General features: G+C 39.8%; 1 protein-coding gene across 5 annotated transcripts in view; it reads right to left on the reverse strand.

Annotated features, from left to right (window-relative positions):
* The window catches only part of ANKIB1 (ankyrin repeat and IBR domain containing 1), a 95795-nt gene that overhangs the window by 48120 nt on the left and 34347 nt on the right, over window positions 1–13328 (reverse strand). For 4 of the 5 annotated variants that reach the window (XM_062605023.1, XM_062605024.1, XM_062605020.1 and 1 more), the window contains one exon: window positions 10416–10681. In XM_062605023.1, coding sequence (XP_062461007.1) covers window positions 10416–10603 — 188 coding nt within the window. In that variant the 5' untranslated portion in view covers window positions 10604–10681. Of the gene's footprint in view, window positions 1–10415; window positions 10682–11397; window positions 11654–13328 lie in introns of those variants that run through there. The other variant, XM_062605022.1, reaches the window with a different exon arrangement.

Consider the following 13328-nt stretch of genomic DNA (forward strand, 5'->3'; position numbering starts at 1 on the left):
TAATTCTTTGTCCCCAGATTTTAAGTCTTCACAGACATTTCAAGATCCCGTATGTCAAATACTCTGCTGTGGCCTCCAATTCTGTATTTTTCCTAAACAGAAATGCCTTCCGTTTGTTCTCATTCATGTGACTCCTCCCAAGTACGGTACATCTGGCAAAATGGGTTAAATCAATTTCCTGAGTACTCAAACAATTTCTGCTGATTTTCAGAGAAAACCACCAATTTGATAAGCAAGTCCAGATTACAGCACATGCGAATCATGTCTTTTACTTACAGCAACTGAAGGTTCAAATGGAAATCTTTGATTCTGCCAACATACACTCTTCTGGGCCTATTTCACTTATGGACTTAATGTAATGTTCAGTACAAAAATACTGCCTAGAACGCAAGCACTGTCTTCATTCTCTCCTAAACTGGTTTTAAAAAGCTTTACAATCTTTTTCACTGTATTGCTCACCCACATAGCTTGCTTCCAAAAGAGTATAAAAGTGATTAAAGGTAGGCCAGCACTGGATCTGTGTTGCGGTTTAAGCCCAGGTGGCAACTAAGTACCACTTGGTTATTTGTGCACACCCTGCAGCTCCCCAGTGGGATGGGGAAATGAATGAGAAAAAGAAAACAACACTGGTGGGTTGAGATAAGAACAGTTTAATAATTGGAATAAAAGTAAAATATTGTAATAACGATGATGAGGGTGAATAAAGAGAGAGAAAAAGGAGTAAACCTCACTCCCAAGAAAAAACAGCAGTGATGCACAATACAATTGCTCACTACCCACTGACCAATACCCAGCAGCAACCAGTCCCTTCCAGGTAACTTCCCTCTGTTTATATACTGGGCATGATGTGCTGTGGTACGGAATGGTCCTTTGGCTAGTTTGGGTTAGGTGCCCTGTCTCTGCACCTAAAGCTCTTGGCTTCTTGTGCTCCTCCTCACTGGCAGAGCACAAGAGACTGAAAAAGTCCCTGATCAGGGTAAGCGCTACTTGGCAACAACTAAAACACTGATGTGTTATCAGCACTGTTCCCAAGCTGAAGCCAAACACAGCACTGAACCAGCTACTAGGAAGAAAATTAACTGTATCCCAGCCCCAAATCAGGACAGTCTGAGTTTCAGTTCTGGACTGCTTCATGGTAATGTAGTAGCCCATCACCTAAAGACACCTAAGAAAGGCCTTATACAAATACGCATCAATAAAGAACTTGCTGTTCTCTTTACTATAAAGATGCAAATAGTTCAAAAAGTTTCTTTGGTTTACTGGTTTTATGTCAGCCAGTATGATTAAGTATGACCTTCTACTGGTAGATACTAATCTGTGGCTTGGTACAACACAAAAAGCGAGAAGGACAATGTGCAGGAGTGGCAAAGGGATACAATTGAATTGTGGAGCACTGATCTAAAGATAGTGTACACTAAAACTGAGGACCATAAAACTTGGTTAATCCTTACATTTGTTATACTGGGGCCCAAAAAAATCATGCTTTATATATATATAGTTCCTATGCCTGCCTGTTAGGAGGAACAGAAGTACTGAAACACAGAACTAAACCATTCCTGTTCAAAAAAGTATCAACACCCTGAAGTTATCCTTAACCAGAAACCCACTGTATTTATTTATGAGTGACTTCTTGGTCTTCCCTTGGAAAGTCAGGAATACTGTTTCCATGATCTCATGGCACTTCCAGCTTTTATTTCAATATTCTGAGTGAGATTTCAAAAGAAAAAGAGCTGAGCGCCAAACTGGAACTGGCTTCCACTGGAGCTGGCTGTTCACCAACAGCTTTTGTGACTAAATGTCTTCTGTGATGCAAAATCTATGTGATTTTCATCTCTGCCACTGGCCTCTTCTTCTATATATTTCTTTACAGCTAGAGCCAATTCTCAAACTTAGGTGTCATCCTTCCAGCCTTCTCTCCAAATCCCTCCTTTGAACACAGTTTTTTTCCAAAAGGACTATCCACATTGAATTCTCAGGTAACTGTAAGACTATTATTTTCAGACTGGTTTCAGACAGTTGTCAGATGACTACAAAGCACTGTTTAAGCACAGAGCTTTGCCTTTCTGAGCATGGACAACTATCGACATATCAGCTTGTAAATCACCTAGCAGTGTATGACATCTAGTGTTGATATTATTTATATATAAGCAATAATGATGAAATTACACAGGAAATACTAACAGGCCTTGCATCATCTCTATTCTATTTCTTAAAAACTATGAATGTATTACAGAGATCGTCTCATCTCCCTCTCTCTCCCTCCAGAAAAAAATCCCTTCAATCTGTATGTTACTTGATCTTTCATGACACAGATTTGTATTTTCCTTAAATGTCCAAATGAAGAATTTTATTACATTTGAATTGAAAAAAAAATATTTTTCTTTACAAAATCAAATAATCCACAGTCTGTATTTTGGCCAAAAGAAAAACTGAGATTATACACAATATCACTGGATATTTTAGCTGGACATTGCATTCAGCTATAAAAGTTAATCAGTTATTTCTGAGAAATTTACTTCTTGTTACTAGAAACAGAAAGTCTCTCAGTCATGATTCCGGTAACTACTGAGCCAACAGATCTCTCTGGTTAAGGAAACCATGTGTGCCTGTAACCCCAGGGTGAAGCCAAGCCATTTGACACAATGATTCAGCAGTTACCAATCAACCCGACAGAGTCACAAACTCTACCTGGCAACAGAATTAGCTGAAATGAGTCCTCAGTCACCCTGGCTGGCAAGGACCAAAGCTGTACAGCTCTACAACTCAAATATGATAGTACTTTGCCTGTAGTAAAATGTTCACAAGGTTTCTACTAAGGAGGAAAACACAGAATAAAAAAATCTTTGATAATGTACTGCATGAATATATCTAATCTCACCAGTCTCTAACGAAACTATCTTACTCTGCAATACCTGATTTCCAAGGAAAGAAAGAACAGTGTGGGGAATAGATGATCATTTTAGTAAGAGTGTTTAAACAGCATCTAAACATGCAGGGAAGAGCACTGTAACCTAAGGTTCCTGCTTTCCTAAGGGTGCAGAAAAACACAGTATCAAGAAGCAGCAATAAATAAACACATGCAGCAGCAGCACTTGTAACTGGAAAGCAAGACTGTGTTGTGACCAATGAACTCTGTGGGCATCATATGGATTCAACTTATCAAAGTTAAAATATTCAGAAATCAGCTAGAAAAGGGTCAGTTTTAGGAGCTGAAAACAAAGCTGACTGGCATTTGAGCTCTGCTTGTAAGCCAGACTGACTGATCGATGGCTTGGCTTTGTGAAAAAAGATTTGGGAAGGGCTTTAACCACGCTTACTACAAGCACGCTGATGACCAAAAGGGCAACGTGGGATAGGCAAATCCATCTGGAAAGAAGGCTGGTTGGTCATTCAGGATGTTTCTGAGCAAGACTGTCATCAAAGTGTTCAGGTCATAGGTTTGATCAGAGTGTCCTTCTCTTAGATGGATGGCCTTACAAGGCTAGACGAGCTCCATCTGCCCAGGTGTGGTTTCCTTCTCCTAGGATGGTTGACTGAAGGCTAGTGTGAAGATGGCTTGGCTTCACGAACGAAGATTTGGGAAGGGCTTTACCCACATTTATTACAATTCTGAACAAGTCTGTCATCTCCTGGGTCAATCTCAAGTGACCAATGTCGCAACAACACAACATCAGTAGGGTAAAACGTCTAGGCGGGATTCTGACTTAAGAGGTGTTCAGTCATACGCCTCACGCCAGTAGCTCCAGAGCTAAGTGCACGCACCAGCGGTCTGAACCTGCAGCTCCTCTCGTACTGAGCAGGATTACTATTGCAACAAGACATCATCAGTACGGTAGAACTAACCTGTCTCATGACGGTCTAATTAAGATAAAGCCTACCCACTGCCTTGTATGTTGTGAGGAAGTTGTGAGGAGCATCAGGGAGGTCACACATCTCGGCAGTGAAGCCTGCTTTTAAATCAGATTTTGAGCTTTAGGAGAAAAACCCAAGGGTGTTAAGTCAGATAAAGGTTTGAGTTTTTCAGCCTGCCTTAGCTGTACTTTAGAAGATGATGCCCAACTGGGTGACAGCCTTTAAGAAACCTAGCAAACACTACTGCTGCTACCTCAGGTATGCAGCTGCTCCTCTACGTGTCCCCACTGTTTTCTGTCTTTGGCAGTTTTCTCCAATGAGGATCCAGTCACAGTAAAAGCTTGCTCAATTTTAAAGGCTTCCTAATTTTATCACTCCTCCATCCTGTTCTTGAGACTGGGCATCATGAACATGAGCTTACAAATGACTTTTTTCTACCATCCAGTCACATGTTTTGCTCCTTAAGTCACAGGCATTTTAGTTCACTTGGTCCTCTTGCTTCTGTACAAAACACTCCCACAAAAGCCTGGTCAGATCATGTTCTTCATGTATTATGGCCTACATCAGATCAAAACCTCCCTTTGATATTTCATACTCCAAAGCACTTAGTAGGTGACCAAGCTTCATAACCATATAAAATAACTAATCTGGAAAGGGTCCTGCAGAACCAAAACCCAGGTTTTTTTTCAGCAGCTGACTGGAACAACAACAAAACATTCAGATAAATACAATTCAGATCCAAACACTGCACTTATCATTCATCACAGACCATGGAAGTGAAACGTTTAACACTGTATCACAAACAGTATCTCCCACAAACAGCATTCATGTCTGACACTGTACAACTGTGAAAGTGTTCAATTTACAGTTTTGCAGGAGCTGAGAATTCGATTTTATGAGATTTAGCATATTCTAGGATGAGATTCATTCTATCAGCACTGGAGATCTACAATGCAGACAACTACAGCTGATTCAGTTCTTTTAGATTTCCTTTGTAATCAGTAGGAAGAAACAGGCACTTCTAGCACACAATCAATTTAGTATCTGGTCAACTTCACAATAAAATGAATTGTGCTGTCACCTTCACTAATTATTCTGACTAGATTTATTCCCCAAGTCTACACTGACTATAAGGAGATTCTAGCATGAATAATTCCAACGCAGACATACTTACTTTTATGAATAAAATTAGTCTTAAAGAAAATTATATTCTAAATATTAAATTTATCTGTGTAATCACTGATAATTAAAAGGAAGCAAGCTTTTTGTTGTTTGAAAGCAAATAATCTAGACGATAACACTCTAATAAATTATTCAGATGAACTATTATAACCTACTGCGATATTTTAAGTTATTAAAACAGGGTAGAATTCTTTTGCTGTATGAAGGAAAGGGAAAATAGGTGGATAACCAGTCCACTTCTGGCTTAAATATTCACAAAGTGCTCAGACATAGGAGCATGAAGAACACAATGAGGAAAACCTATCGCTGATTTAAAAAGCCTCCCAGCAAGGCTACAACACTGAAAGTCATACCACAAATATATTGTGAAAATGACAGTTTATCTAAGATTTTTTTTTTTTTTCCTTTCAATCACAAGTAGTGTCCTCATGATTTCCAGCCACACCATCTCAGCCGCCCTCTGGAAAAGCCTATTCGCTTGTATTTCATGAGTGGTTCACCAAGAGCCCAACCACACTGACAGCAGTCCTTTCAAACTGAGCAGTCAGATGGTCTCAGGTGTACCTTAGACAAAAAAAAAAAAAAAAAAAAAAAAAAGCCTGAGGGCATCAGAGCGGCTTGATCATCTGAAAACTGCTTTTTCTAAAGAAAACAGGTTTCCTGTGTGCTCTTTCTCTGTAATAGTTTACACCAGTTTTGTCAATGAAATTTAAACTATCCTCTTGAATAGGAATCTTCTGTCAAGACCTTCATTCGTGATAAATGTTTATAGTGGAGTAAGACCAATGTGCATGTTGCACAAAGCTCTCAAAATCCCTCTGTGAGTGCTACATATCTTTTACTACTTTTGATGTTTGAATGCTATGGAACTTTCTTCTCTTACTTCCAGAAGCCTTACCTATCGTCACCTATTTGTCAGCTTGTAGTGAACAGTCTGAATAGCCATATCAAGACAGCTTTGTGACACACAGATGACATTTCTGAACTAGAGCTGTTAACAACAATTAACAACTCTTAACATTAGTGCTGAATTTAAACACCACCAGCAGAGGTCTAGAGACTGTAGCAGAGCAGAAAATCATTGAGTAAATCACACTCAAATTGTTCCTGCAGTATTTACAATATAGTCCAACTTGAAATGTTTAGTTCTTTGCTTCCAAAATGAAGAGTAACATTCTCCTGTTTTCTGGAGAGATTTAGAGGCATATATTTTCTTTTTTTATCTTTTTATTTTTAGTAAAAGGGCCCAGACTTTTAGTGGTAAGGAAGGCTGCTGCAGCTCCATGTCCCCAGGTCCAGCCAGCAGAGAGGCTGGGCTGCATTCTCAATAGACACACATGCAAACATACATATGCAATACATACAGGTGGTGGTCCACACAGATGTATGTGGACAGAAACACTAAGCACTCACATGACCACAAACAACACTGGCAGCCTCATTCTAGGCGAGCAGGATGAAGGTCTGCTACTAGGAAAAATATGCATATAAAGAATGTTTTTCCTGTAACTGGAAATGTTTTTCCTGTAACTGGAAATGGTTTTCCTGTTTTTTCCTTTAGTAACTGGCCTTGGATGCTGTTTATCCTGTAGCTGGTGCTGGATGAACTGGACCTTCCAGTTACCTTGCACACTGAGTACTACAGATCCTCATTAACTGGCCTTAGACACTACCAGTACCTGACCCCTGGATCCTCTCAGCTTCCTCAAACAGGCCTTCTGGCTGTCCTGTGGAACTAATACTGATCTGAAACACGGCTCCCACACCACTTATGCTACTCGCTGGCTAGGCCAGCTTGATGTTCACCAGACACTACATGTCAATATATGTACTAACATATGCATGCAGTTTGGTCTCTCCAGCTGCTGGCACCCAAGGCTCAGAGGCCATTCTATCATGAGATGCCTACTTCAGTTGCTGGTACTTAGACCTCCATACACAAATATGCACACAGAATAGTTCCATCACCTGAGAAAATAGTTAAATGATAAGGCCAGACTGTGGTGATCAGGCATGGTCAGATAAACATCATGGTCTGACAAGCCACTCATTTCCATGTCACTAGCCCCTTTTAGTGCCTGCTCTACTGTCCTAAGCATATTCCTCAAACCACCTTCACCTCTGTGATGGGTTGACCTTCACTGGCCGCCAAGTGCCCATCCAGCTACTCTCTCACTCCCATTCCTAACGGGACTGGGGGAGAAAATGCAACAAAGAAGCTTGTGGAGATTACTCACAGGCAAAACAGACTCAACTGGGAAACTGAATTTTTTGCTAATTAAACGGAGTAGGATAATGAGAAATAAAAACAAAAATAAACCCACTTTTCTTTCATTCCCCTTTCTGCCCAGTCTTAACTGCATTCCTGACTCTTCTACCTCCTCTCCCACCAAGCAGTGGCAGACAGGGAATTGGGGTTGTGGTCTGTTCATAATGCTTCATCAGGGAACCGCTGAGCACAATGTAATAACTTCTGGCAACCAGCAGTTTCAAAGCAGTGCTTCAAAAATTACTGTTTGTGCTAATTAGCCAGGACCAGCAATTTTTGGTTTATAAACATTAAATGATCTGTTAAAATAAACTGATCTGTCACATAAACATTATTTATGGCTGCAGACTGAACAGGAGTTACATATTAAGGGACTGTCTAACTATTTTCCATTTTTTATGTCAACATTTCTAATAGTCCAAATCTATAATACTTATGAAAAATTATCATAGAAACTATCTCAGTATTTTAACACGGTCTTGCTGAATCTTGTGAAGAGGAAAGATATGAACAGCAAATCTTCCAATTTTTACAGCTTGATTATATACAAAATCCAGTTCCTGGGCTCTAAATACTGGATGAAAGGTGCAGCACGCAGATGACTCAACACCTGCAGTGTTCAACCATGCAGTTCAAAACTGCTGAGAAAGTTCTGTTGGCTTAAGTTTCTGCCAGCAGACTTCATGCTGGATGATACAGACTTTGTCCAGGTCAGAAGTTTTGCTTCATGACACTTTCACCTCCTCTCCAGTTTCTTGTTTCTCCACTTACTTGGTGCCTGTGCTTTCACCGTGTTTTTGGAGTCACCACCAGCCATCTATACGGTATGTCCCTTTGCCTCAGTATTTGGTAACTCCACTCCCAGGTAGGTTATCTCTAAATATTCCCGAATCTCTCTCTCAATGTATTCTGTTATGCAAAAGTTGCACTCACAACTGCATCGCACTACTCTATTTTGAGAAAATTTCACACGGAAAAACATGTCAGTTCATATTCACCTCCAATAACACAGGTATCAGCCTATAAGGAAAAGTTGAATGCTATAGTATACATGTAAGTAACATCTGGACTTTGAACTACATGTAATGTAGCTACAGATTCCCAGACATTTAAAATGCTTAATGAAGTGATACATATAAAATATTATAGTATTACGGACATCTCATAATTGCAAATTTCTCTCAAAACAGATTAAAATTAATTTATTTTTAGCTACTGCACTTCACCAGTAAATCAAAGCATTAACTTCAATATTCAATTTATTTAATTTCTGCCATATCCAGGACTTTCTGTATCAGAAGGAAGAGGCTTAACTGGAAATCTGTACCCTTTGTACTATCAACTTTGCAAATGGGCATACTGCAAGTCTGGTATTTATTCACTATTACTACTTTGCTAGATAAAGAGGGTACATTTTCCTGCATCATGTCTTAGACAAGGGTTCTGAAAAAAGAAAAAAAAGGCCTTAGAAAGATAAAAAAAACTAAATAGTGAAAAAAAACTCAGAAAATTATTCCTAGCAACAGTGACAACAGTTCAGGTTTTCAGAAGCAGACTCTAGCAGATAACAGCAGCTTTACTATGTTTACTGGCAAAAAATGTATTGCAAACCTTGGACTTGAACTAGAAAAAAGAATTATTCCTTTGATCATTTGTTTGCAATGTAGGTAAATAACACTGAGTTGTCCTGTGAGATTTAGATGCTAAAGGTCCCATGCAGTAGTAAAATGTCATTTCTAAATTACCTTTTACTTAACACAAAGCAATTATTTGAGATCTCATCGTAACAGTGCAATATGAATTAACTAATGGACTGCTCAGAAGTCTGGAATTATGACTCGATTTCTTTGCACATGTGCAAACAATTTCATGTGTCCTTGTTGTTTCAGTGAGATTGTATTTTCTTAAGAGGCATTTTCTGGAGAGAAATACCCTGCAAGTCTCACAGGAAAAAAAAAAAAATCACAAAGAAAATGTAAATTAAAACTGGGTGCTATTTAAAATTAAGTGTAGTTATTTTTTTTTTCTCTAATTCAAGAACCAGGAAAGGGGGAAAGTTTGAGGATGTTAAGAAATAAATTAAGCAATGAAATAAAAACATCAATTAAAAATATAAACAAAGCACACATTGGGGCAGGCAGAAAAGTATTTAGCAAAAATCAGGATATACGAGAGGTTATAAAGTACAAAAAATTGTTAATCTAAAATACTATGGAAAACTTTATGGTGGGAGGCCAGACAGCTAGTGAAGTTACAGCATATGAGGGACAAAACAAATCTTATGAACACCACAGGTCCATCAGTAGACATAAACACAGAGATGAAAAGAATATTAACAATACAGTTTAGTAGTGTTTCTGTTCTGTTTCCAAACATAAGGAAGAGGATATTTATGAAATCCTCTCTAACTTACTACCTGCTGAAGAAGAGGTTTAGCAATGTCTACACAGCACTAGCTTGATGAAATATTAGACCAGAACAGCCTGTACCTGAAATATCTGGACATGGGTAAGATGTTAATCCTTAACTGATCTTAGAGCACTGACAAAAGTACAGAAGAATGGAAGTAGCTAACATTAGGGATTGCTGTGCATGTTGACCGTGACAGTAATAAACTTACTCATTATCAAGATATTAACATAATAAATAAAATATAAATAATAAATAAAAGCTGTCTGAATAACACAAGAATTGGACATGTATATTGGGCCATCTGGAATTAGATACAATCAGTATGGTATACATTAAGTACGGCTTTACCAACAGGTGATTTTAAGACAGGAAAGCACATCAAAAACAGAACAGGCACTATTTGCAAAGAACTGTGGTATAGGAGTCTTCAGGAAGCCAGCTAAAACTGTACAAAACTAATGTTACAAGGAGGAACAAAGACACTAAAAATCAGATTAAAAACTGTTATACCAGTCTGTGATTACAGACAAATTTGCATGATTTTTATTAATACTTGAACATGTTATAAATTCTGTGTCTGCAATACACATACATACGCGCGTATACATACACACACATGAGGTATTTATAACCTAGCTGAGACTCCTCCATTTCTTAGGCAAGTTATTCACATTGAAGCAAAACTTCAGAAGATACTTACCCCAGAATACGGTTCATTCCATGTCTAGCAGCATAATGGAGTGGAGTATTGTGCTGGTACGTTTCTCCATACGAAGTATTTGGGTCAAGAGTTTCTTTTAGTTGAGGGTTGCTCTCATAGATCTGGCAGGCCAAGTTTTCATCTCCATTTATAAGAGCTTTGCGGAATTTGGTGGTTGTATTTCCCATGTTGCTATCCTAGCTATCAATGGCACTTTTCCCTTTCCCCTTCATCCACTTGTACAGTTCTGTATCATGTTTCACAGCCTAAAAAGACAAACAGTATTTCAGTTATTCTGTAAAACACCCTTTTGTAGATTAATTCACCCGGACCTACAGCACTGAAAGCAGGCATGTAAAGAAGTAAACAGGGCCTGTAATCTCTACTCATGAATTGCTGAAGTCCTCCTCAGCTTCTCAGTAAATACACACAAACTCCCAGCTCTCCACAGATTATTTCCCTGATAAATTGCGCCATGTCCCTGTGCAAATACTGTCACAACCTATACTCTCAGAACACAAAGAAAAAAAATGGCCATTATCCACCTGTATTAGAAGACAGATGAACACCGATTCTTCATGAATCAGAAGTGAATTAGAAGCAATTTCAAAACACAGTAGAACCAAAGCAGAATTCTTAAACAAGGAGCTAAAATTCTTCAAAAGCATGCAAGAAAGCAGACACCAGTTTAACTTTTACTTAAAGAAGATGATGTAAAAACATGCTTGAAGCACCTGTGTTTGTGTGGGTGGGTGTAACCAGCACCCTTCTGTGCCAGCAAGACAAATGCACATGAACACAGGAATTACCATGGCCCCATCTTAACAGCTCTGCTAAGCAGACTCTAAAATACTTAAAACTACATTTGGAGACCAACAGCAGATGGGTCCATACAATGCCAGGCATTATACTGACACAAACCAACGGCACCTTACAAGTACTTCAAACTATTTCCCAGCTGCTATGCTCCCCAGCCTCTCACCTGTATCTGATGGAGGGGACCAGCAGATCGAGTTGCATTAAGACAAGGCAGACACAGCATCTCCGCTCATGACAGGAGACACGAGAAGCTTATCAGACTGTGCAGTCAGGAAGAGCACATGATGGTTTATGTCAGAGGGACAGGCAGGGGACTCGGCACCAGTCTGCAGCTGGCAGCATACTGAACCTTCTAGGAGGTCTCTTTTGTGCATGAGTCATCCCATCCAGACTGCACCATGCCAGACCTTTCACCCCACAAAGCACACACTGCGATCCAAATATGCCAGGCACAGCAGATTAGGAAATTGAGATTTATTATGTTGGGCACATATAATGAGGCAGGGCAGGAGCTGCTTCATACTTAATGCCTTATATTCAACCTGTTGAAACTATCCCAGAAGTTCTATTTCTACTTTGGCATTCCAGCACAGTTACCGGTGCCCAGACAACCTTATAGACAGAAAAAATACAGGAATCCAAGGGGTCTAGAGCTGCAGAAAATCCAAGGAAATCACGATGCAGATGCAGTTCATGTGAAAAGGATTTGGGGAAACCTGGGGAAGAACTGCAATGACATATTTCTGTTTCCCATAGTACTCATAACAAGCTGCTTTCAGCTAGTGTAGTGAATTTATGTACCACGTTACATCCCAGTCTCATAGCAGCTTTGCCCATTCTGCACAAGATCCTACCAGCAGGAGTCTTGCACTGCCTCCTCTCTGGAATTCCTCTGAGAGGTCATTTTGGGAAGGGGAGGGAAAAGACCACTTTCACCTTAACCTCACCAGTGCTGTCAGGGCCATTTGAGAAGGAGAGCAGCAGCCTTGGTGGGATCCATTCTCATCTATTTTCCTATAAAACTTTGGTAAGGCAACCCTTATTCTGGAGTTTCTGTGTCCTACCTTTGGATGTCATTGTGTGAGATTACAATGACACTGCTGAATCAACTGACTGAACATGCTAAACATGTTGCCCACGTTCTCCTGTGACCAGTTACTGAATAAGCAACAGTATTAAGCTGCCAAAAGTTTCCCATAATAATAATAAAGTAGGCATTCATCTAAAAGCAAATGCACACCCTTCACATGTTTAGTTATATACACAAGCCAAAGCTCAGATTCTTAAATCACAGTAAGGATCCTGCAGCATTTTATATCTGTCATCCCTATATTTTAAAATACAAACATGCAGATGAAGAATCATAGAATAGTTAGGGTTGAAAAGGACCTTAAGATCATCTAGTTCCAACTCCCCTGCCATGAGCAGGGACACCTCACACTAAACCATGTCACTCAAGGCTCTGTCCAATTTGGCCCTGAACACTGCCAGGGATGGAGCATTCACAACTTGCCTGGGCAACCCTTTCCAGTGCCTCACCACCCTCATGGTAAAGAACTTCTTCCTTATATCCAATCTAAACTTCCCCTGTTTAAGTTTGAACCCATTACCCCTTGTCCTGTCACTACAGTCCCTAATGAAGAGTCCCTCCCCAGCATCCTTTTAGGCTCCCTTCAGATACTGGAAGGCTGCTATGAGGTCTTCATGCAGCCTTCTCTTCTCCATGCTGAACAGCCCCAATTTTCTCAGCCTATCTTCATATGGGAGGTGCTCCAGTCCCCTGATCATCCTCGTGGCCCTCCCCTGGACTTGTTCCAACAGTTCCATGTCCTTTTTATGTTGAGGACACCAGAACTGCACACAATACTCCAAGTGAGGTCTCATGAGAGCAGAGTAGAGGGGCAGGATCACCTCCTTTGACCTGCTGGTCATGCTCCTTTTGATGCAGCCCATGATATGTTTGACTTTATATTCCTCAAGAAAGCCACTGCATGTTCACATTACCTGTCAAAGCTCTCAGTGCTGTAGCTTTATGTGTTTTCAAACAAAGACTACATTACTCTAAGTATTGGATAGTTTCAAGCTTTAATGAAA

Source organism: Pezoporus occidentalis, unplaced genomic scaffold (assembly GCF_034315485.1).
Source record: "Pezoporus occidentalis ecotype Australia unplaced genomic scaffold, CSIRO_AGI_Poc_V1 ctg9, whole genome shotgun sequence".
NCBI classification, from domain to species: Eukaryota; Metazoa; Chordata; class Aves; order Psittaciformes; family Psittacidae; genus Pezoporus; species Pezoporus occidentalis.